At 44.4% G+C, this 26,011-nt stretch overlaps 1 protein-coding gene across 1 annotated transcript in view; it reads left to right on the top strand.

The window, feature by feature from the left end:
• The window catches only part of WAC (WW domain containing adaptor with coiled-coil), a 219,130-nt gene that overhangs the window by 84,840 nt on the left and 108,279 nt on the right, over window positions 1–26,011 (top strand). The window contains exon 9 of the mRNA XM_030199272.1: window positions 4,612–4,732. Within this exon, the coding sequence (XP_030055132.1) occupies window positions 4,612–4,732 (121 nt within the window). The remainder of the gene's footprint in view (window positions 1–4,611; window positions 4,733–26,011) is intronic.

Below are 26,011 nucleotides of genomic sequence, written 5' to 3'. Positions count from 1 at the left end.
GAAGTGGAGGACAAGCCCAGGACTAAGATGTTTGAGGTTCTCGACTACGAGTCTTCTCTTAGTGACGGACCCGCTTCACAAGATCTTACGGGTCAAGTGAAGAACTGGGAGTCCTTTCTGTCGATCCCTGTCCTTCCCAAGAACATTCACACTATATAGTGGATTCAGTCTTTCCCTGAGTTTGATTGGACTCAGTTGCCTCATCATTCCCTAGTGGTGGAATCCGTGCTCAAAAGAACGAGTTCTTGGGGTTATGCTTTGACAAAAAGCTAGAATCCTGGGTTCTTTTGGGCAGAAGATGTATCAGGCCTCTGTGCATCTCCCGTATCCAATTGTACTAGTTCTATGTGAGCCTATACTTGCCATCCTTGTTGCATAGTATGTCTGATTTAGCAGACTGTCTCCTACCGGAGCAGGCTGAATCTTTGCCAGCTGGTCAAGCTGCAGAAGGTATGTCATAAGTCCATGACAAGGGTTGCCTACGACACTTTTGATGTAACTTCCAGGATTTCTGCTCAGAGTAAAGCGATGTGCAGAATTTCATGGCTGCATGTCTCTGATTTGGACCTGGCAGTCTAGCAGAGGTTGGCAGATGCTACAAGTTGGGGGAATAATCTTTTTGGAGAGAAGATGGAGGAGGTCACTGACCTCCATCAAGAAGCATATTGACACCATCAATACTTTCTCCTGCCCGGGTGCCTTCTGCAACTACATCTTTAGGGAGGTTTTTCGGCAAGTCAAAGAGGATTACTTACTACTCACAGAGGCTTAGGTATACCACTTCTTGCCAGCTTCAGAAGGCTCAACCTCAGTGCATTTGTTCTCATCATCAGCATGTGCCTAAGACCCAAATAGCTCCTCAGTTGAAGCAGGGGCCGAGCTTTTGACTGACTCACATAGCATAGCCGTTGTAAAAGTGACCGTTCTGGACGACTTGCTGGTTGAGGGGAGAGGCTGAATTTTTTTCAAGAAAGGTGGCCCCTTGTAATTTACGGCCAATGGGTCCTTCAAATTGTCTTGGATACGCCCTGCCAGATTGCCCACCGAGAGCAAATCACTTGAGCTTTCAGCACAAGCAGGTACTTGCAGAGGAACTCTCAGCCCTTCTAAAGGCACATGCAGCCGAGTCCGTTCCACCAGGGAAGAGGGGCTGGGATTCTGTTCTAGGTAATTGTGGAAATGATTGACTGGTGTCAAAGGACAATGTTCAGGAGACCATGTGGATGATTATTTGGGTGTTAGTGCTAATAGGGTTTATTTTAAACTATCCCCAATGATTATTTGGGTGTTAGTGCTAATAGGGTTTATTTTAAACTATCCCCAATGATTATTTGGGTGTTAGTGCTAATAGGGTTTGTTTTAAACTACCCCCAAAATCCCATCTATTCCCTGTTCATTGATTGGAGTTCATTGAAGCCCTGCTAGACACTCAGTGGGCTCATGCTTTCCCTCCCTGTTGTATGGGCGGACACTCATATCGCTCTTGCTGCTTGAGTCGGAGCAGTTCAGCAGGTCACAGCTCGTAGATGTATGAGGTTGTTGGGCCACATGGCATCAACTGTTCTTGTGATTCCATGACAACGTCTTCAACATGAGAACTGCCCAGTGGACCCTAGCTTTCCCGCGGCGTCAGGTCACAGGGAAAGCGGAAGATGTTATCCGAGTGTCACCAGAGCTGGTTCAGACTCTGTTTTGAAGGACAATTCGACCAATTTGACTCTGAGACTTTCATTCCAAATTCCACAGCCCATGAAGGTGCTGAAGACAGGTGCATCTCATCTGGTGTGGGAGCTCATGTAGACAGGCTTTGTACTCAAGGTGCTTGGTCAGCTGAGCAGACAGATCTTCACATCAACCTTCTGGAGCTCCGGGCGATTTGGAACACTCTAAAGGCTTTCAGAGATCGGCTGATCAACCAGATTGTTCTCATTCAAACCGACAATCAGGTTGCCATGTATTACACCAACAAGCAAGGAGGATACTAGAGATCATGCCCTCTGTATCAGGAGACCGTAGGGATGTGGCATTGAGCAATCCAGCAGGGAATGCTCCTCAAGGCCAGTTACCTGGAAGGCAAATCCAACTGCCTGGCTGACATTGAGCATGGTCATGCAACTGCTCGAGTGGTGACTCAACATAGGCATTGCCCGAGAGATCTGAGTGTGGGGGCACCCCCTTGGTGGATCTCTTAGCCACTCAATCCATCACAAAGTCCCTCTGTTTCTGCTCCAGGGCCCCACGACAGACTAGCATCGGATGCCTTCCTCCTTCATTGAGGGACACATCTCCTGTATGCGTATCCTCTCATAAGGAAAACTTGCTGAAACTCAAAACAAGACTGTAGGACCATGATTCTGATCGCTCCTTATTGGCCCCGACAGATCTGGTTCCCCCTTCTTCTGGAGCTATCCTCCGAGAACTGTGGAGATTGGAGTGTTTCCAACCCTCATCTCGTAGAACAAGGATCTCTTCTACATCCTACCTTCAATCTCTGGCCCTCACGGCCTGGATGTTGAGGGCTTGGATATTTGCTACCTTTATATTTTCCTGAGGGTGTGTCTCGTACCTTGTAAGGCTTCCGGGAAAGATTCCACCAAGGGATATTACTGTGTTCGTTTGGAGGATGTTCCGTCTGTGTGAGGACAGGCCTCTAGGTCCCGTTTCCTGCCCTACACAGGCCCTGCTTGAGTGAGTACCTTCTATACCTCTCTGAGTCTGGTTTTAAAACCAACTCTGTAGGGGTTCACCTCGGTGCAGTTAGTTTTTAACATCACTGTGTAGAGGATAAGCCCATCTCTGGACATCCTTGAGTTCGCTTCATGAGAGGTTTGCTATTGACAGTGCCCCCCGGTGAAACCTCCACCTGTGTCATGGGACCTCAATGCCGTTCTCACCCAGCTGATGAAAACTCTCTGTGAATCACTTGCTGTCATCTGAAGTACTTGACCTGGAAGTCATATTTTGGTGGTTGTTACTTCAGCTCGCAGGGTCAGTGAGCTTCAGGCCCTAGTGTCGAATCTACCTGACACTAGAATTATTATAACGGAGTAGTTCTCCAGACACACCCTAAGTCTTTACCTAAGGTTGTGTCGAGTTCCATATGAACCATTTGATCGTTCTTCCAACATTCTTTTCCAAACCTCAGCCCATCCTGACAATAGTGTGCTGCACACCTTGAGTTCAGAAAGCATTGGCCTTTACTTGGAGCAGAATAGGCCCCACAGACAGTCTACCCAGCTTTTGGTTTCTTTGGTCCCAACAGGTTGGGGGTCACCTTCGGGAACACACCATGTCCAATTGGCTGGCAGATTGCATTTCTTTCACTTATTCCCAGCCTGGGCTGGCTCTTGAGAGTCATGTCAAGGGTTACACTGTTAGAGCCATGACTGATGGTACCCACTTGAGGTCAGCCTCCATTGAAGAAATTTGCAAGACTGGAACATGGTCTTCAGGCCACACATTCACATCTTACTACTGCCGTGAGCAGGATACCCAACACATTTGATTTGGACAGACAGTTCTGCAGAATTTGTTTGAGGGTCTAGTGTCCAACCTCAGCCTCCTAGGCCCATTTTGTTCTGTTCCAGGTTGCACTCTCTCTCAAGATTGTTATAGTTTCAGGTTTATATTGTTTGACCTCGCTGTTGCACGGTCCAGTTGGTTATTGCTTTCAATGAGCCTGTTAATTCCCACATGTGAGAATCATAGGCCTGCTTGTCCTCGGAGAAAGCGGAGGTACTTACCTGTAGCAGTTATTCTCCGAGGACAGTGGGTCTTATGTTCTCACAAACTTTCCCACCTCCCCTTAAGAGTTGTCTTCTCTATTCTTTTATGCTGTAGTATTGTACTCATGGTCCTGTGCTTTCACAGTGGGCGGGAAGATACTCATACTCTGAAGAGCCATTATTAAGATGGACTTGGGAAAATCCACAGCATATTCTAGGATAAGCAACATAAAATCTGTTTTACTGTTCTGGGATCTTTACAGGCAGAAGTGTAGCTAGGTGGGTCCCCAGGGGAGCGGCTGATTCCCCAAGAGTACTTGCGACGGCACCTATTTTTGGCGCGATCTGTCACTTTTAAAATATGCACCAGTGCAGTCCGGCAGTCCGCTCTCCTTCCTCCCCCACGCCTATCAACCTGGCTACGCTTCTGTTTCCAGGTACTTGGTGACTGGATTGTCCACTGTTGGAAATAGAATACTGAGCTTGATGGACCTTCGGTCTATCCCCGTGTGGCAGGTTTGTTATCTGTAAAGCCTTTCCTAGCTCAGAATGGGCAGTGTGGATTGCATTACCCACATGTGAGAAATAAGGCCTGCTGTCCTGTGAGAATTCTTGCTACAGGTAATTATTTTCACTTTTTGAGAAGGTATACTAGTACAAATAATAAACCTTCTACGGTCTGTGTCCTGAAAATGGGGCTAGTTCTGGGCAAGACTTCTATGGTCTGTGTCCTGAAAAATGGCAGATACAAATCAAGGTAAGGTATACACAAGAAGTAGTACATATGAGTTTATCTTGTTGGGCAGACTAGATGGACCGTGCAGGTCTTTTTTCTGCCGTCATCTACTATGTTACTAATAATTTGTGTTTTTGTTTTCATATTTAGTTCTTAACAGCTGCTGTGACACAAGCTTCTGTGCAGTCTATACTTCATAAGATTCTCACCGCTGGACCATCTTTCAATATCACTTCTCTAATTTCTCAAGCTGCACAGCTCTCTGCACAAGGTAATAAAATTTAACCTATATTCAATGAAGGATTAAGATACAGACCAGAATTTAACAGAAAGATAAAACATAGTAATATCGGTAGTAATGAATTTGTATCATTTTCTGTATAGCTACTGGGCATACTCAGCACTATACAGATATACAAATCTTTTCAAAGATGAAAGAGATAGTAACATAGTAGATGACGGCATAAAAAGACCTGCACGGTCCACGATGAGCAAAACAATACTCATAAACTGAAGTATTGGCTGAACAGTGGGAAGGTTAAACATTTTGAGTTCTGAAGTTGGTTTTTTGGCATAACGGGCCCTGTTTATTTGTTGCATTTGTATCCCACATTTACTGATCTGTACTAGTTAAGTCTAGGACAGATGTCATTCATCTGTATGCTTCAGTTGTCTGATAGACCCTCAGCTATGGCAGCAAATTATGAAAAGGCTTAAGACTTTACATATGTATAAAGAAATAAAACTGTGTTTCCCAGAGGTGTTTTCAACCAGTTGATAGCATGTGGTGTGCTCTTTAGAGTCAGAGAGAAGGACAGATTTGGTCCCTCTCTCTACAGAAGTGAAAGTAAAGAGAAGGCAGGGAGCCACAGACCAATTTGACCACTATGGAAAGCAAATTAATGGAAAGCTCTTCTTAAAATACAGAATAGTCAGGTTTCTGGAATTCACTGGATTGCAGGACCCAAGGCAGCATGGTTTCTTTAGAAGCAGGTCTTGCCAGACAAATCTGATTAATTTCTTTGACTGGATGACTAAAAAGTTACGTAGGGGTGTGTGCTATATGTGGTTTACTTAAGTTTTTTCAAAGTCTTTGAGACAGTTCCGTAGAGATGACATAAATAAACCAAGTGCCCTCGGTATGGGTCCTGAAGTGAACTGACTAGGTTGGAACTGGTTGTTTGGAAGGCGAAAAAGGGTAGTGGTAAAATGGATCTCGCTCTGAGGAAAGAGATATTACCAGTGGTGGTGCTGCAAGGTTCAATTCTTAGGCTGATTCTTTGTAACAAGCAGGACAGCCTATCGTGATATGCAGGTGATGTTATCTGATAGAGCCCCAGCACAGATATGCTGTCCAGTGTTCACTTACTTTGGATGCTTTTGGCAGTGTCCATCATGCATGCGCCCCCTTCTGATGCTCAATTCTTTCCATCTCAAGTATCTGACCTAGAAAGATTTTTGTTTTTGGTGGTCGTCGCTTCAGCTCACAGGATCATTGAGCTCTAGACCATAGTAAGCTGATCCACCTTGCACAAGTTTTAATCATAACAGAATAGCTCTTTTCACATGTCCTAAGTTCTTTCCTGAGTGGATGTTATGGTTCTTGGTGTTAGAGCTATAGCTCCGTTAGTAGCCCGTCTCAGATCAGCCTCCATAGAGGAGATTGAAAAGCTGCAATGTGAACTTCCATCCACATGTTCACAAACCAGTATTGTTTGGTCAGACAGACTGTCAACATTTATTTGGGGTGTAGAATTCAATTCCTCCCTCCTAGGCCCATTTACTTCTGTTCCAGGTTATTTCAAAAACAAACTAATAATAATAAATAGGGTTAAAAAAAAAAAGTTCATGGCTGTTGCTTTCACCAGGCTATGTTATTTTCTCTTTTTAAAATTTGAACAGCCTGGTAGCTAGAGGTTCCTACATGTGAGAATAGGTTGTCCTGCTTGTCTTCAGAGAAAATAAAGTTACACAAATTCATCACCCTTTCCCTGAAGAACTATTTCCTTAAGTTACTCTTAAGTCTGTCCCCTTTCATGTTCATCTTATGCTGCCTCATTCTAGAGTTTCCTTTTCAGGTGAAAAAGATTCACTACCTGTGCATTCAAAGCCATGGAGGTATTTAAACTAGGGCTGTACATTTAATGCGTTAATAACACAAATACGCGTTAAATGTTTAACGTGCGTTTAAAGTTTTCACACACATTAACACCTTACTCCCTCGTTGCTCCCTTTGTGAGCTACCTGGGCTGCAAAGACTGGCTGCTGGGTTCCGGTCTGGGTCAGCTCGGCTGCTTGTGCTCCCAAGGCTGATATGGAAGGTTGGAGCCATGCACCCATGACCCAGAAGTAACCTCGGAGGTATGAGTCCGTGGCACTTCGGGTCCGTGGTAAGGCTGGAGAGGCTGTAGGCAGCAGGACTGGTTCTTTCTCTCTCCTTATACCTTTTCCCCTCGGCCCTCCGGTTTTGCCTTCAGCTCTGCTTCTTTCAGCCGCCCAAAACCTCTGTAGCGTCCTGCCTCGTCTGACATAACTTCCTGTTTCTGGGCAGGATGCTACAGAGAGAGGCTTCAGACAGCTGAAAGAGAGAATGTGGACCACGGGGGTGGGGGGAGGGGAGTTTAGGAGTGCTGAAAGATTGGGGGGAGAGAGATTGAGAATGGGGTCCGTTCTTCTGTGTGTGTGTGTGTGGGGGGGGGGGGGTTGTGTTCAGTAGCGCAGGAAGATTTGCTGGGAGAAGAGCAGAGAGAGAGAGAAAGAAAGATGTATTTGAGAGGGATAGATGCTGGCAATAAGGGATGGAAAAAAACAAGGGAGATGATGATCATGGAAATGGATGGGATAAATGGTGATCATGGAGGGCAGGGAGAGACAGTGCCCAAGGAGGGGAGGAGAGGGAAGGGGAGAGAAGAGAAACGGGGAGATGGTGATCAGGGGAGAAATGGAGATCATGGTGGGGAGAGACAGTGCCCATGAAGGGGAAGGGAACAGGAGAGGAGGAGACGATGCCTATGGAAGGGAAGAGAAGACAGACATGAGGAGACTATGCCCAGGGAAGGGGAGAGAAGAGACAGGAGGAGAAAAGGCCCATGAAGGGGAGGGAAGAGAAGAACAGCAGGAGATGGTGCCCAGGAAGGGGAAGAGAGGAGAGAACAGAGTGAGATGGTGCCCATGAACGAGGGGAAAGGAAGAGATGGAACCTATACAGATTTGAAAAGGAGGACAAAATGGATGAAAGTTGAATGTGAAAGATGGGAAATAGGGCAGGATGAGAAGAGGAGAGAAAAAAAAAGAAAAAAAAATAGTGAATAGACGGGAGGCCCTGGAAGCAGAGTTTCAGGGCACAGAACTATGCTGGGAGCACAGAGAAGCAGAACCAGAGATAGGGAACGGATGATTGAAAAGATAAAATCACCAGACAACAACGGTAAAGATAAATTAGTTTTATTTTTAGTTTAGCAATTGAAAATATGTCAGTTTTGAGAATTTACATCTGCTATGTATATATTGCACTGTTCAAGAGGAAATTTGAGGGGAGCACTTTACAGTCCACCCCATGATTAAAAATTTTAATCACAGTTAATAGCTGTAGAGCCCTAAATTAAATGTCTATCATAATCTCCTGTCTTTGTTCAAAGTATGTATATTGAGATCCTTAATCTGTCACCAAAAGGTTATAATGAGGACAACTGACCACCGGGATCAACTCCATCCTGTTTATATCTTTTTGAAAGTATAGTCTTCAGAACTATACACAGCACTGTAAATGACGTCTCATCAGACACATATAGAGGCATTATCACCCCCTTTTTCCTGCTGGCCACTCCTCTCCCTATGTACCCAAGCATTTTTCTGGCTTTTCACCATCACATTTTCTAATTGTTTGGTCTAGAAGAAGACATCCTCTCTGAGGGGGATGAAGTTCCACCAGGAAATGTTCCTTTGTGGTCTATATTTCTGGTAAGGAGGACATGCTACTTTACTCTTCCCTGTTCTGTCCACTCTTAAGATTTCAGTGGATAAGTCCAGTTCTGGTACTGGTTTCCAGGGCCCCCTTTTGGTTGATGTCAGTCTTCCAAATTGGTCCTCTATTCTTTGGGTAATAGATGATATTTCTGCGGATGGAAAGTTCCAGATGCTACTTTTCATGTTGAGCAGTCTATGGCTAAACGTCACCCAATAGCGTCTCAGCAATCTAGAAGATTCTAGCTTCGTCACAGTTGTGATTTTGGCAGTGGCAAAGAAGACTATTGCCCCAGTTGAGGGGGGTGCTGCATTGAAGATCTTCAAGAGCACAGGATGGAATCTCTTTTGTAGCAGCTTTTGAAGTCTTTGTGTTAGTCTTGTAAGGCATCTCTCTTTGGAGGCTATGCAGCTCGGGCATATTTTAGGTGGTCAGCACTGGTTCCTCTAAGTTGCACAGCTTCTGGTGAGAGGCGCATAGTTGTCCTGACCCACCATGCGACTAGAACATCGAGACCTGCTCCGTCTACTGCTGGTTGCGTTTCCAAACCAGTAGCGGTAGCAAAACACGTTACTGGACCTACCCGCCTCTGATGCCACTTTGTTCCAGGGCACAGCCGACAGTCGCAGGTATTGTACAGTTCAGCCCTGCGATGTTCATACTTTGTTTAGATCCTGCTGCTGCTGGTTTAGGGTAGTGGCAGGAGTGTCGGGAATGGTGCAGACACTGAATGGAAATGGGGAGGTGAGAGGGGTCATGATAGAAAGATGTGGGGAGGACAGAGGGGCACATGCTGGATGGAAGAGGAGAGGGAGGACAGAGGGGAGCACTGATGGAGGGGGGGGGGGGGGCACATGCTGGATGGAAGTGGGGAGGGAGAGAGGATAGAGCTAGTGAGAGACTGGGCAATAAGAGGAAGTGAAATGGGAGAGCCAGGGTGAGTGAAAGTGGTAGCAAGGTGTAGGTAGACACAGGAAAAAGAGGGAAATTGAAGATTGGATAGTAAGAATTAGAGCTGGACAGAGGCAGAAAATAAAATGAAGATAGCTGATAGGAAAAGGAGGAGAGAAATTTGACAAATGGACAGGAAATCCTGGCAAGATGTGGACGGCAGAAACTAGATACTGGGACCAACACAATTGAAAAAAATGGCCAGACAACAAAGGTAGAAAAGAGAATTCTCCTACATGAGCACGCAGTTATGGAATGCATTACCCACAGACCTAAAAACAATTGACAAAGACATATCTGTTAAGGCCTACAATGAGAACCTACAGCCCCACTAACCCACTTCAACCCATTCAATTATGAAAGCCCACCTTCTATAAATACCCTAATAAATCCCTTCCTCCTTCTTCCTTCCCTTAACTAATCTCTACACAATACTAACTATACTTGATACACTGGAATAACTATATTATCAATACTATGTAAGCCACTTTGAGCCTGCAAATAGGTGGGATACAAATGCAATAAATAATAATAATTCTCTTTTTAGTTAAAATAAAGTAGTATGGTAGCTGTATTAATAAATGTTAATAAAAGTAGGAAATGGAAATGAGATGTTATCCATTTTTGGATTAATTATAGTACTTTTTTGACTAGCTTTCAGAGACCAAAGCCTTCCTCAGATGAGGACAGGATACCATAACATCAGTATACTGTCCTGATCTGTGGAAGGAGGTTTTGGTCTCTGAAAGCTAACATTTTATTGAACTAAATATATTTTTTATCATATTTTCATCTATTGTTTTATTTGCAGTTGTTAATTTGCAATGTAGTGATTGGAATGTGTCAGTTTATCTTTATATTTGCACATTACAGGGGGACATGCATTGCTTTTTCTTTCTCTGGTATTGCACTGTACGAAAAGACTTCTTGGGAGTTCAGTTTAATTTTTATTTCTGTTTTTATTTTGTGGCTACTTATTCTAAACTGGGTGGAGGTCTGTGTTCGTGTGTGAAAGTGATGTTGTTTTCTGTTAGCATTGACTGCATGATAGATCTGTTCTAATATGGTTTAGTTTTCCAGTAGGTTTATTGATAATATAGTGCTCACTGCAATGGGTCAGGTGGGTCTCTGGAGGTTCAGGGGAGGCTGGTGGGGATCTCTGATTTGTTCCACCTGGAGTTGGCCCGTCTCCTCTGACAAGTGAGTTCTGGAGGCAGTTGATAGAGGCTTTGCTTTAGAACTAGTAGAGCCAGTTTTAGACACCTTTTGCTGGTCAGAGCTCAGGAAGCAAGTGGTGGCAGAGATGTGCAGTGTCTGATTAAGTTGAGTGTGTTTCAGCTCACGAGTGGGGGGACAGGACCATTACTTAGTTTACCACCTTGAAAGTTTTCTGATTTGACAGTATATCAAATGTAAAGTAAACTTGAAACTTTATAGTGCCCGAGGAAAGTTGGTATGTTTCACCCAGTTCTGGCATTTAAAAGGGATCAGTGCCTCCCTCAAAGTTCTGCACTTCTGGATGGAGATGTTGTGCCTTAAAGAAAATCTCCCCTACTCACACTTTTTACGTTTAAGAAGACTCTGTAGTGACTTCAACGAATTTGAGACACAGGCCAGACCAATGATGAAACGCTTCAAAGATAGAGAATATCCTACACACTGTATCAACAAAGGTCTCTAAAAAGCAAGGGCAGCTGAAAGAGAGACGCTGTTGGAATCACACACAGATAGGAGTTCATCTGACATTGTCTGTAGTCTGAGATTCTCAAACCTATCCAGAGACATTAAAAAGATATTGACTGATAATTTGCATAGCCTTGAAGGTCATCGCTGCTTTCAAAACAAAAAAAGTGACCTTTGCATACACCCGTGGGAGAAACATTAAAGAAATCATTGACCCATCGGCACTGCTGCATCCAAATCCTCAATCGCAATGTAGGCCACCGTCCATGTGGGACTGTTCTTTTTGTGCCTCATCTTTGGATAGTAGAGTTCAGATATCCACGTACTGATAAAATGTATTATTTAAAACAACATAGAAGTTGTCTATATTATTATTTGTCCTGATTCCTTACTTTATGTGGGAAAAGCCATGAGGAAAATCAAAACATAGAAGTAACATATGAAGAAATGTCTTAACTGCACCTCTGGTTCAACATTGCGCAGAATTCTCACATTCCTTTACCGTCCTGAGATATTTTGTTTATCAAGTAGCCAAAACACCATGGCGGGTAGGTTATGTGAACTCCCTTTTATTACAGAAGGAACAGCGATGTATCTTCGAAATGGATACAGTCTCATCAGTGGGTCTGAACAATGAACTGGACCTTTTATGCATTAACAGTACTGTATTTTAGTATTGATACCCTGTTTCATCACAGTGTCATCTCCGGGATGGACATGAGCCTTTGTTTATTTTTAACCATAATGTCAATTTGGACATTCAAATTAGATATTTTAATGTGGTTCACATTTGTTGCTATGAATATTGCTTTTCATCTCTCTGCGTACCTAAGATCTGTTTTATATGATCTTTCTCAATTTACATTGTCTCCCTCGTTATTAACTGAATGTGTGTTTTGTTTATTTATGAGGATTTATTTACTGCCTTTTTGAAGGAATTCACTCAAGGCGGTGTACAGTAATTGTGTGGTTTCTTTTAAATATACACTAAAGGATATTATTTAACACTTGCGTAGTAACATAGTAGATGACGGCAGAAAAAGACCTGCACGGTCCATCTAGTCTGCCCAACAATTTAAACTCATATGTGCTACTTTGTGTTTACCTGACCTTGATTTGTTTCTGCCATTTTCAGACCGTAGAAGTCTGTCCAGAACCAGGCCCACCTCCCAACCACCAGCCCCGCCTCCCCCCACCGGCTCTGCCACCCAATCTCGGCTAAGCTTCTGAGGATCCATTCCTTCCGAACAGGATTCTGTTTATCCGACACATTTTTGAATTCTGCTACCGTTTTCATCTCCACCACCTCCCGCGGGAGGGCATTCCAAGCATCCACCACTGTCCGTGAAAAAATATTTCCTGACATTTTTCTTGAGTCTGCCCCCCTTCAAGCTCATTTCATGTCCTGTAGTTATACCGCCTTCCCATCTACGGAAAAGGTTCGTTTGCGGATTTATACCTTTCAAATATTTGAACATCTGTATCATATCACCCCTGTTTCTTCTCTCCTCCAGGGTATACATGTTCAGGTGCGCAAGTCTCTCCTCATCTTGTAACGCAAATCCCATACCATTTTCGTAGCTTTTCTTTGCACTGCTTCAATTCTTTTTACATCCTTAGCAAGATATATGGCCTCCAAAACTGAACACAATACTCCAGGTGGGGCCTCACCAACGACTTGTACAGGGGCATCAACACCTCTTTTCTTCTGCTGGTCACACCTCTCTCTCTATACATCCTAGCAACCTTCTCGCTACGGCCACCGCCTTGTCACACTGTTTCGTCGCCTTCAGATCCTCAAATACTATCACCCCCAAGATCCTATCACCCAATAATGTTTATATGTGTTTAACCATCAGTTGATTATGAAATCGATAGCGGTATGTTTAAATTTTTTTTAAAATATATGTCTTTATTTTATCGTTGTTATATTCAATAATGTTTTCACAGGATTTTTTTTTTTTTTTTACTTTATGCAAATGTGTGCGGTTACAATAATAGGTAATCAATAGTTTTGAGATTTATCATTTTGGCATAACACCCATATTACACTTGCTTTTACCCCCCCCCCCCCCCTGAAAACTAAAGTAAATCGACCCCCTCCCCCCCCTCAAGTTCCTCTCCCACTCCCTTAGAGGGCATCAACCATCAACCATTCAAAATTGTACTCCGAGCAGTCGGCGTTAGCGTGTCCCAGAAGGGAGACCAGCATTGCAAGAGACGCTGGGAGGCCAGATTCCGAACATCCCTATGCTCCACTGTACTCAAGGAGATCATAAGGGACCGCCACTGCAGAACCGAGGGGCAATCGGGAAGCAGCCAGACACTCAATATTTAGGGTTTTTTTTTTTTCCCCCATCAGACCCGCCCACCTTAGGAAAGTTGTTAGACCCGCTCTGCGGGATTCCCCTGTATGATACACATTGAACAGCAGTGCAGGGGAGGGTCGCCACCTAATCCTCCAAATCCCAGACACATGGGCACAAAGGGTCATCCAGAATGCCAGAACTGGAGGACATAGCCAGAACATATGGCCCAAATGAGCTCCAGTTCCCCCACATTTCAGGCAATCATCACAGGGGTGCAGAGTAGCCCTAAAGGCCCTATGTCGCGAGATATATAGGTGCATAATAAATTTATACTGCAACTCCCGACTATCAGCACTCCCAAAAGCCCCGTAACAGGTTCGTAAGCTGGCTGTAATGTTTTATTTTGTATCTGGTATCTCAACTCTCCAGACCAACTCTGCGCCAGGTCCCCATAGCACGCCTTAAATAGTGCCTCAATTGGTTATGAAAATATTTCATGGGAACTGCTAATTGTGCTTCTAGGTCATATATCGCAACTAGTTCCCATTTTGTCATAGACATGTAGGCCTGTGGTAACGAGGCAATATAATGATGCAGTTGCAGATAGGGGAGAAAGGCCTGAGGGGGTCAAGTGCTTGCTAGTACATAAGTCCTGGAAAGCTTTACATGTGCCATCCTTATTTAAAACTTGGAAGAGAAAAAGTCCCCTCCTCCCTCCACCTGCAGAAAACTGCCGAGGACCTACCCACAGGGAAGTCTGCATTCCCCCAAATTGGCAACAATGGGGATACATGAGGGTCAAGATTGTAAAGCCTACAGACCCAACATCATGCCCTCTGCAGGGGAAGAAAGAGGGGGGCAAAACTCAATCTCGCAGCCGCTCGACCAGGGGCCACATGTAGCCAATAACTAAAGTGGTGCGGGCTCAGCACCATACCCTCAGTAGCCGGGAAGGAAAAGAAAGTCGTACCCCTAAACCAGTCGCTCAGATGTCTCATACAGCCAGCCATTGAGATTGCTTTAATATTGAGCGCTCCAAGGCCACCCTTGGCCATAGGAAGATACATCTGCAAAAAAGGGACCCGAGCTCACCGTCCATTTCAAAACAATTTCACCAGCAATCGATGCAACAGCCGTTCATCGTGTTGCAGGAAAAAGAGGGACAATACTTGTATAACATAGAGCTACTTAGGGACTATTATCATATTGTATAACGCAATCCTTCCCCACAGAGATGCAGGAAGAGGTTGCCACATCCTCAGAGAAGTTTGAGTAGATGCCCACAGTGGAGCCAGATTAATAGCGTAGAGTTGTTTCAAATCTGCTGAGACCCTAATGCCTAGATATTTGATATGGCCAGTTGCCCATTTTAATAGGAAGAATTCCTCCCATTCCTTCCTCACTGAAACAGGGATCAGTAAGGCCTCCGATTTCTGTAAGTTGTTTGAAGCCCGAATAATATCCATGTTCTGCTATAACATCCAGCACAGCGGCCAAGGAGCTCTGGGGGTTCGTAATGGTAAGCAATATGTCATCTGCGAAGGCCAACACCTTAATAGAGAGATGGGGTAGCAGAACTCCCGTGATTGCCGGATCTCTTAGTATGGTGCGGAGTAGAGGTTCTAAATATAACAAAAACAAAAGAGGAGATAACGGGCACCCCTGTCGGGTTCCTCTACCCACCCGAAAGCTAGGAGAGCATAAGCCATTCACCAGCACATGGGCCACCGGTTCCATGTATAAGGTGCCCACTGCCTGCAGAAACCACCCCTTCATCCCTACATATCGCAACACCTCAAAGAGGTATTCCCAGGGTACACGATCGAAGGCTTTCTCCGCATCTGGGCCGCCGCCAACAGCGCTCTACGAACATTTAGACCTGGGTGCCGCCCTCTGACAAATCCCACCTGGTGGTCTCCCACCAGATCGGGAATATGCTTAGCTAGCCTATCTGCCAGCACCCTTGCCAAGATTTTTACGTCCACATTGCGCAGCGAAATTGGGCGATAAGCCTCAGGGGAATCAGGAGCTTTACCAGGTTTGGGAATGAGTACTATAAGTGCTTTGTTAGCTCATGCAGGGAAGGTTCCCCCTGAAATCACCTCCTCATAGAATAGTGTAACTGATGCGCTCACTTGTTGAACCAGCATCTTATAGTATTCTGGGGAGAATCCGTCGGCTCCTGGGGCAGTACCCAGTGTCAGAGACTTATCTGTTGGACCTCACTTGCACACAATGGGGCGCTTAAGGAGTTGCTAGCCTCAGGAGAAAGAGTAGGAAGACCCGAGTCCACGAGGTAGTCTACCAGAGAGGGGTCCCCCCTGTTCCAGATCCGCTTGGTACATTTGTGAAAAATAGTCATGAAAGATTTGCATAATGTCAGTGGGGTTAGATTTCCTAGACCCATCCGGTGCCACCAGCGTAGGAATGAATGTTCTAGCTGACCACGCTTTCACCACCTGGGCAGGTAGTTTACCTGGCCAATTGACAACGTTGAGAGAATAATTGCTTTTTCATTCACTCATGAAGCAAAGAGTTCAGAGCAGCCAGAGCAGCTTTCACATTCTCAAAGGTGGCCCCGGACGGATGCTTCAAATAGGCCTGTTTAGCTTGTTGATACAGGTGTTCCATCAAGAGAATCCCCTGGGTGATTCTCCTGTTTTGTGCACTCACATAACTAATTATTTCACCCTGTATCACTGCCTTCGATGTTTCCCAGAACAAATCTGGGGTCTCCCAATGGCCTACATTGGTTTCTGCGAAAAGATTCCATTTCTGAGCCAGGAAGTTGTGAAAATCAGGGTTATCTGAGAGGTAAGATGGAAATCTCCAAATACCAGCTGTACCTACGTTTAGACCCAGTGATAAGTCCACCCAGATTGGAGTGTGATCTGATATCGCCATAGGGCCCAAATCTGCTGATACCACCCTTGAGAAAATTGTGGCTGCTAGCAGAATATAATCAATACGAGACCAGGACTGGTGGGCCCAGGATAAGTGTGTGTAATCACGCTGTGTCGGGTGTAGCAAACGCCACGGGTCCACCAAATCCAGCAGCCTGCAAACCCCTACCTTTAGCCAGCGCACTCCATGCCCCAGGCGAGGAGCAATCCAAACTTGGATCAAAGACCTGGTTAAAGTCACCCACCATAATCCACGGGGCCGTGTCGTATTTAAGACCTAAATTAACAAGTGCATGAAAGAACTCAGCTTCATAGACATTTGGCCCATATACAGCGCATAAGTAATACTCTTGACCTATATAATTAAGGTGCACCAATACATATCTGCCCTCAGAGTCTTTCTCCACCAGTCGTGACACACAGGGCAGACCCCGCTTAAGCAAAACTGCCACACCACACCCCCCCCCCCCTGTCGACCAGCAGAGGAGGAGAAGTAGCATTCCCCCACCCACTGCTGGCACAGCTTCTGATGTTCTGTGTTTGAGAGTTTCGTCTCCTGTAGGCATGCTATGGAGGCCCCATGGTGCTTAAGAGTCAACAAGATTTTGGAGCGCTTAATAGGGGACGTGGTCCCTGCCACATTCCAAGAAATTGAACGCGTTGGTGGGGTCCTAGCCATCCCATTCATCCAGAGCCCACACTAATACTTTCAATTCCCTCTTAGACCCCCTGCTGCCCAGCCTCAGCCAGGGGCCATCCAAACAGCTGGTCAGGTAGGTGTATAGCTCCCCTTGTGTTGCACAAAGATCCATACACCCAGCACGCACGACTCCCACCACTCGATACAACAACCCAACATTCACATCACCCTTCAGTCGGTTCTCCACCCTCTGCCCCGCAAACCAAATCCCACCCCCAGCCGTCCCTTCCCGCCCAACCACTCCTCCCCCACCCCCTTCCCCCCCACCAAATATAACAATCCCACTAGACCCTGCCCTTTTCCTAGATAACTATGACTGCCCCCTCCTATGAAAGGACAGTCAAAGGAGATCTAGAACGCTGTGGGGTCCCCATCCCAGTCCGCCATTGTAGACTTAAACCCGTAACACATGTCTCCCAGAGTTACAAACAGAGAATCTGTGCAGATTAACCAGTTATGTGTTCTCTCTGCAAACTGGTCACTCACTGCAGCGGGTCCCAGGGTTGCTGGTCCCCAGTAATCCTAACCGCTCCTGTGTGTAGGTCTTCCATCTGCAGTCGAGTCTGACCGGCACATAAGTGACCCTTATACGGCTTCAGATAGTTCCATCCCAATTCTAAACTCGCAAAACTGCCAACATGGCAACTCTCAAACATGCTCTCCCAAGCACAAGGGAACGTGTAATCCAAGGCAGCAACCTTGTGTCTGACTCTGTTCAAGTATCTGGTCGGTTAAGCCACTCCAACGCTTCTTCAGGCGTTAGAAAGGTTTTCCATGTGCCATTTATAAGAACTTTCAGGGTGGCTGGGTACTGCAGAATAAAGAGGAGTTGTTTTGCACAGGTTATAGAGAAAGCACAGCACTTAACCATCAAGGCCGCAGAATAGTCCTGAAAATTTTTTACCAGTTCGCCATCAAATTTTGTATCCTCTCTGCACTTTTTATAGAGCCGCAGCAGTGCTGATTTCTGAGAGTAGCTGTGAAATTTAGCAATCACAACCCGAGGCCTTGGATCTCTTGTGGTCTTTTGGCCAATACGATGGGGGCCCGTTCAAGGCGGATCGCCCTTCCCTCCCCAACTTCCAGGAAAGTTGCTAGAAGCCATGTTTCCAGTGTTTGTTTAAGTTTCGTTTCAGCAATAGATTCTGGAAATCCAACAAACCTCAAATTATCGTGGCAGGAGCGATTCTCCAGATCCTTCAGTTTCTGATGGTATTCTTGGGTCAAGTGCTCCGGTTTTTCTAGTTCTCCTGCATGGGCCTGTTGTACATCCTGCACCTCGAACACTCACGCTTCCAGCTCCCCAGTCCTGCGTGTTAGCTCGAAGGTTAGAGCTGTTAATCCTGTAAGTTCCGACAGTTGTGTGAATCTAGGGTCCAGGGCGCATACCACCGAATCTCTAAGTTCTAAGACCATGTTGTCCGGGGGCGAGCGGGGCGGCGAGGCAGCTGGGGAGGCAGCCACCATTCTGGAATACAAAGGTTTCTGCCGCTCCTTTTTCCGTGTCAAGCTTTTAGGTGCTTGCGCCATTGCGGCTCGCGTTAAGTATTTGTCCATATGTTGTTACCAGCTCATAAATCCAAAATCTAGGTTTTAAAGTCCAGGAGAGGGGTGGAATAGCCAAACTGCGGATGGGGCCCCGAGCAGCCGATGTGACTCACGTCTTTCGCCACTCACAGCATCACGTGACCTCCAATATATAAGTGTTGTTTAATGTCAATACACATTTCTTCTGGCCACCAGGTGAATCCTCTGGTGTGAGTTCAGCTCAGCTCGTCCAATGGCTGCACTCTGAAAATCGTTATAATCCCCACTGGTTACAGAGATACTTGGAGAATGGAAGAGGACTGTGGGTCACATCTCCAGTCTTCAGATGGAAAAAAAACCTTTACAGGATTTATTTATTCAAAAACTTTTTTTTATTTCAAACCTAATGTGATGATCAGCGACTTTATTTTTCTTGATTACTATTTATTACTTTTTATCATTATCAGTTTTATACATACAACTGAAATATTTGACACAAACAAATGTTTAATGTAGCATTGTTTATTATCAAGATCATTTAAATTTACACTTCAGTATTTGCGATTTCAACATGTGAACATAAATAGAGTGTCTCTAAGAGATCTCCTTAGAGATACTAATACAGTGAGTATTAACTTTATTTTGGCCCATTTTCACATTCAGATCTACATTAGATTATCACAACACTGACTGATTGTGACACCTTTAGACTTGATTTAAAAGACAACACACACATTGTTATTTGCAGTACACTTCAATTTCATTTGGTCTGCATTGTGATACTGCAGTACAATCTGTTCATTATGATCAGTCTAAGGTTAATCACCCTTCACTAATTTTCAGTCTGAGGTGAATCATCTGCCATTGATTTATAGATATATTTTGCGGTCTAGCCAGCATACATACACATTTTTTAAGAACTTATTGATGACATCTGTTAGCAGTGCAGGGCACCACCACTTCTAACTTACAATGTTAAATGTCATGATGATATCAGCTAGTTCATTATTTAAACTGAAGAATGGAATGCCATTTTTTTGTTAGACTATTCTCAGAGAAAGAGAGACTCAGTGTTTCAGTGTTGAACAAGCAGGAACGTCTAGTATACATTGTGTGTGGTAAGTGTGTTATCTTTGCCTATCTTTTACTGAGTATAGAACAGTGGATCTCGCTTCTAGTATATGTAAAGCTTTTTTTAAGTTGGAGTCGAATTTAGGTGATCCTATCAATGTAAGCGCTATGAAGGTTGCGCCGTTCTTAGTAAAGGATTTGGCGCATACTTATCAATAACAACATACATATCAATGACAGTTCTGAAACACTGGACAATGGATTCCGCTTTCTTTAATGTTGAAGGCTTGGTTTTAGTTCATACATTCTCCATAGTTTAACATGGTATGAAAAATGTTGCTCGGTGTAAAGTTTCGGTGCCGTTTTTCTGTTATATTTCTAGCAGCTTGATTTTAGTTTACACTGTTTTCATAGGAAAAGTACTGCTTAGAGCAAGGTTTTGGCAACATTTTTTTTTTTATTACATATTTTCACCAGCTTGTTATAGCATCTTTTAGTTTTTTGTTATTTACCAATACTTAGAAATTAAAAAACAGAGTTTCTTGATAATAGACATAAACCTGTACTTGAAGTTAGTTATTAGTTTAGAATGGCATTTTATGCAATATGGTTTTCATCTGATGACATTGGGACCAAAACTGCAAACTTTCTGGTTAATGATGACTAAACTTCATATTTCTTATGAATAATTGCTTTTTAAATATTTTATACCGTTTTTTTCAAAGGACATTAGTTACGTTTGTGCATCCCCAATAATACTAATCCAACAGTGAGTTTCTTTGCTGTCCAACTTTTACTTTTGGCACCCTTTAACACAAGGATTAAAATAGGCTCCATTTGTATTACGGTAGGCAAAATACAATGCCTGTTTCATTTTTATCACAGCACCAATTCACTAGGATATACACTTTCACTTGTTCATATTTATCATATACACTGTCACTTACTGTATGACCTATGACCTTCACTGCATGATATATGTAGGAACAACTTAGTTTAGCACTATGAACATTACTTTTCCACCATTTCATATTTAAGTACCTGTTGTCTCACCAGTGACACGATGGTTCACGTGTACCTTAGAGTATCCAACATGCATGTTCACATAATATATGTATGTGATGTCAGTTTTTTCATTTGGTTTATAATATTTAATTTCTAGTTGTATTCGTGTTTAATATAGACCCATGACACACAGGTGATTCATGCTGAAACATGTCGGGTCAATGATACAAGATTGATATACAAGACATATGTTTTGCGATTAAAGGATTCATCTTGCTTGTGAAGGCTCCTAGTACTTTTTTTTTTTTTCTTTTGTTTGGTGTGTGTGTTTTGTGCTCTCAGTCTCTGGGAGTTTCTTACCTCTGTGGACCTGGCAGAAGCTTGCTTTCACATTGTAATCTGAGACAGCCCCAAGTGTTACCTAAGTTTCTGGATGCTGGAGCAGAAGTAACAGTCCTGAGTCTGATATTTTGGGTAACAGCAACCCCCCCCCCCCCCCCCCACCTCCGAATCTTGTTTGCTGCTTTCCAAGCCAGTTGTTTTGTGGCTTCTTGAGTGGTTGTGGCCAGAGTGATTCAGCTGTTGGAGTGTCCAGGCTGGGTGGTGAATTCTGCCAGGAGTTAGCTGGTTCCAGCCCAAGGTTTTGTATACTTTAGTGTCAGTTTGGACACTGCAGGGAGGGAAGGGGCAGTCTTCTTTGCTTCGAAATGTGTGGCAAAACTGCTCAGAAAAATAGTTCTGCTTTCATCGGACACCAAGAGCTTGGGATTATCTCCATCTTATTGGCTCCATTGCAGCACACATGAAACCAGTCAAGTGGGCCCTGTTGTTGTGTTTGTCGTACAACTCACAGCAGTTTGAGCTGCAGCTTCTGGTTCCTTGCTGTGGAAAAATCCAGCCCGTTTCCTGAAGGGAGATCCTCTGGATACCCTGGATTGGTTGGTATTGACCATTGATATGATCCTAGAGGGCTGGAGGCATGTTTGTCTGGGATGAGTCACCCAGGGGCATTGGTCAGCCCTGGAAGCATTTTGGTCCATCAGTTGGTTGAAAATGAGGGCCATACGTTTGGGCATGCAGCACTTTTGTTAATTCAGGGAAAGGCAATATAAGGGATGTTGGACAGTGCCATTGCTGTGGTGTGTCAGCAAACAAGGTGGCACCAGAAATGCTGCTGTAGCAAAGGAGATCAGTTGGCTATGCAGTAGGATGAAACTAAATCTCATATCGATTTCCCTGTCTCCACAACATGACAGACTATCTCAGCAGACAGCTCACTAGTCATTCATTTCTCATCATTCTGGTGGCTCTAGATTGGCTGCACCATCTTTGGTACACAAACCCAGCATGGCTGCTAGACACAGCCATTTGCCATTTCTTAAAATTTCCAGGTTTCCATGTCAGGGCCTATTGTTGACAGAAAATATGGATCCCTGTTTGTTCATGGCCTGACCCTCGAGAGGTTGTGTTTGAGCTACAAGAGATACTTGGCATCTGTTGTAGCCATGATGCTGAAAGCTTGTCAGATGTCTATATCCTTAGCTTATGTCCAAGTATGGAGATTATGTGAGCACTGATGTTCAGGTTGCACCATGTCCTTGGCAGATAGACTTGGGGACCATTTTAGCCTTTCTTCAAGAGGGGGCTAAAACATAGCCTGGCTCTCAATTCTCAAAGTGCAAGTGGCAACCTTGTGTGAGGGAGTCTATAGGAAATTATCACTTCCCCTTAACAGCACTTCCTCACAGTCACAGAACCATCTTAAACAGTGGGCCACAAAACAAGGAAGAGATGACTTTACAGGAGCACAGCAAGGAGGGTATGGTAAAGACAGGACAAAAACTCTCAGCATAGATCAGTCACGGAGGCCCAGAATAGAGAAGTCCTTAGCTTGGAATCCTGCTAAAACTAACTTTTAAACTGAGGGCCAAGCCTGGCTAATTGTGCTGCATTTTGCAAAGACAAAGCTGTAACTCTGGTATTCCAGGCCAGAAGCAAGCTGTTTGTGCTGTCTTTTGCAAGACAGATGAGTGAACGTCGTGACCCTCCAGGAGCTGGCCACTATGAGTTTATTTCCTACTGTTACCAGTTTTTCTGTTCTCAAATAAATTGATTTATTTCACTTTTAACCCTCTCTGTGGCTATATTATTCAAGGTTCCAGGCCCAGGGTAAGGTAAAAGAAATCAGGTTGATATTGTGCATTTAAGATGAGTTAAATAGATCTGTCCTCCTCTCTTTCATAGAGATACCTTCATCTGGTGTTACATGTGCTCACTAATTCCCTCTTTTGAGCCCTTGAAACAGGCTTCTCTGGGGTCTTGCCTTGAAGTTGGTTCTCCTGGTGGGTGGCTGTTCACCAAGACAGGTCTATCATGTAGGGATCATTTTTTTGTCCTTCATCTCAAACTGTCATGATTTGGACTATTCCTTCCATCCTTCCATGTGAATCAATTTCTCTTTCAACATTTTCAAAGTCATTCAGATTATTGTCTGATTGCTAATGTCCAGTTATGCTGGGTTTTTTTTTTATATTTAAGTTATGTATAAGTTTCTGTGTTCTTGCTTTGGCATAGGCATATTGACAGCTTTCAGGTTGAATTACTCCTTATGTTGGTGATGTCACTGAAAGTGTTGAACTTCTCTGCCTTCAACTGCTGGTAGGAAAACATGACCTGTTGGCTGGTCTGGTCTAGCAGGAATCAAGGAATGGGTACTATCAGGTAAGACCAAACTTCACCAATTGCCATTGAATGAACACACAGGATCCCTGGCAGTGAAGAAGGAAAGGGTGGGGTAGTGGTTGAGTTTCAGCGGGATTGGAGAAGAGTGGATGTGGTCCCTCTTCACAAAAGCGGGGATAGGGAAGAAGTGGGAAGCTACAGGCCGGTAAGCCTCACCTTGGTGTTAGAAAAAATAATGGAGTCACCGGTGAAGTAAAAGATAGCTAACTTTCTAGAATCCAACGGGTTGTAGGAACTGAGGCAACATGGTTTTACCAAAGGAATATCCTGCCAAAAAGAATCCAATTGATTTCTTTGACTGGGTGACCAAAAAACTGGATAAAGAACATATGCTGGATTTCAGCAAAGCCTTTGATATGATTCCTCACAGAAGACTTCATGAATAAGCTGAAAGGGCTGAATTTAGGACCCAAAGTGGTGAACTGGATTGGAAACTGGTTAACCAACAGGCGACAGAGGGTGGTGGTAAATGGAATTTGCTGGGAGGAAAAGGAAGGTGAGTAGTGGAGTGCCTCGGGGGTTGGTACTGGGGCCAGTTCTGTTAATATATTTGAGAGACATTGCTGAAGAGTTAGAAGGAAAAGTTTGCTTTTTCTGGATGACATGAAGATCGCCAACACAATGGATACCCCAGAGATTGTAGAAATCATGAGAAGAGATCTCCAAAATTTGATAAAATGGTCAAAGGTCTGGTAGTTAAAATTTAATTCGAAGAAGAGCAGAGTGATGCACTTGGGGTGCAGAAATCCAAAGGAGAGATGTATGAGCTAGCAGGCGAGAGATTGATAAGCGTAGAGGGATCTTTCTGCGAATCTTGGGGTGACGAAGCAATGTGACAAGGAGATGGCCACATCCTGAAGGATGCTGGGCTGCATAGAGAGGGGTGTGACCAGCAGAAGAAAGGAGGTGTTGATGCCCTTGTACAAGTTGTTGGCGAAGCCCTACTTGGAGTATTGTGTTCAGTTTTGGAGGCCGTATCTTGCTAAGGATGTAAAAAGACTCGAAGCAATTCAGATAAAAGGATTGAAAATAGTATTGGGTTTGCGCATCAAGACACAAGAGGAGAGATTTGAGGACCTAAAGGAAAGGAGAGACAGGGGTGATATGATACAGACATTCAATTATTTGAAAGGTGTTAATATACAAACAAACCTTTTCCAGAGGTGGGAAGAAGGCATGAATTGAGGTTGCAGGCCGACTCAGGAATAACATCAGGAAGTATTTTTTTCATGGAGAGAGTGGTAGGTAGCTGGAATGCTCTCCCATTGGGAGATGGTGGAGATGAAAATGGTAGGTCTGCGGTTCAGTTAAAATTGTTAATCACGATTAAAGAAGGCAGTCCATTGGGGGGGGGGACAACGACACAAATTTCTTCTCCTCCCCCCCCCCCATATTAGATATCATACCTTTGCTGCTGAAGATGTCGAAGAACCTCCAAAGTGACCCCCCCCCCCCCCCCTTCCTCCTTGTGTTGCCTCAGGAGCGAGGAAGTCAGCAGGGTGCTTCCAGCCACCAATGCTTGTATTTCAAAACATTCTCAGTTCATGAACTGAGCATGCTTGAGAAGTGCAAGCTTTGGTGACTGGAGGCACCCCGCTGACTTCCTCGCTCCTGAAGCAGTACAAGGAGGACTGGGGTGACTTGGACAGCGAATTTCTTCGGCTGTTGGGGCTTCAGCTACTCCACCAACCATTGAACAGGTACTGCAGCTTTGGAAGGGGACTGAGCCTATTCTCTCCCTCTCTCATATGTGCACCCCTCCCCTGTGTTTTCACCCATTTCTTTCTCGCTCATATATGTACCCCCTCCCCTGTGCCTTTACCCATTCTCTTTCTCTCATATGTGCTCCCCCGTGCCATCACCCATTCTCTCAAAATATACCCCCATGCTTTCACCCATTTTCTCTCTCAAATGTGCTCCCTTCCCTTCACCCATTCTCATTCTCTCTCTCTTTTTCTCAAATGTGCCTTCATCCATTCTCTCCCTCTCTCTCAAATGTGCTGGGTCAGAGGGAAAGGCCCAATACAAACCAGGGTAGCTTTTGAATACTGCTGCAGAGTGAAGAATTTCTGGGGTGGGGGGGGGTGGGGGGGGGGAGATGCCTGACCGTGCATGCATGTGGGTGGGCAGAAAGGGGGAAGGGAATGCAGCAGCATTAATGTGCAGCCCTATAAAATGGTAATAGATTAAAAAATGTGTGGGATAAACACAAAGGAATCCTGCTTGGCAAGAATGGAACCAAACAAACTTAGCAGTGCTTAGATGGCAACTGCAATAACTGGGAAGCAAAGCCAGTGCTCGGGTTTCTACGGTCTGTGCCTTGATCATGGCTGGACAGATTTGGATGTGCTCAAGTGGGGCTTTGATGACAGCTTCAGTAGTTGGAGACAAAGGCCAGTGTCAGGCAGACTTGTAGTCTGTGCCCTGAAAATGGCAAGGACAAATCTAGATCAAATATGCATATGTAGTATCACATTATACCTTGCACAATTAGGCTTTTTATTTATCTATCCGAACTTGCTATACCACCTTAACTAAGTAGCAGACCAAGGCAGTTTACAATTTAAAAAAAATTGCAATGTGTAAGAAAGGGAAAAGAACTACAATAACAATAGGAAAGGCTATCCATGTATTCACTTACAGTTGCACCAAGAAATAGACTGGGGACAGGAAAAGTGTGTAAGATGAGGGAAAG

The sequence above is a fragment of the Microcaecilia unicolor genome, chromosome 1 (assembly GCF_901765095.1).
Source record: "Microcaecilia unicolor chromosome 1, aMicUni1.1, whole genome shotgun sequence".
Classification (NCBI taxonomy): domain Eukaryota; kingdom Metazoa; phylum Chordata; class Amphibia; order Gymnophiona; family Siphonopidae; genus Microcaecilia; species Microcaecilia unicolor.
Note: the sequence above shows the minus strand (reverse complement) of the source record. Positions and strands in the feature narration are given on the sequence as shown.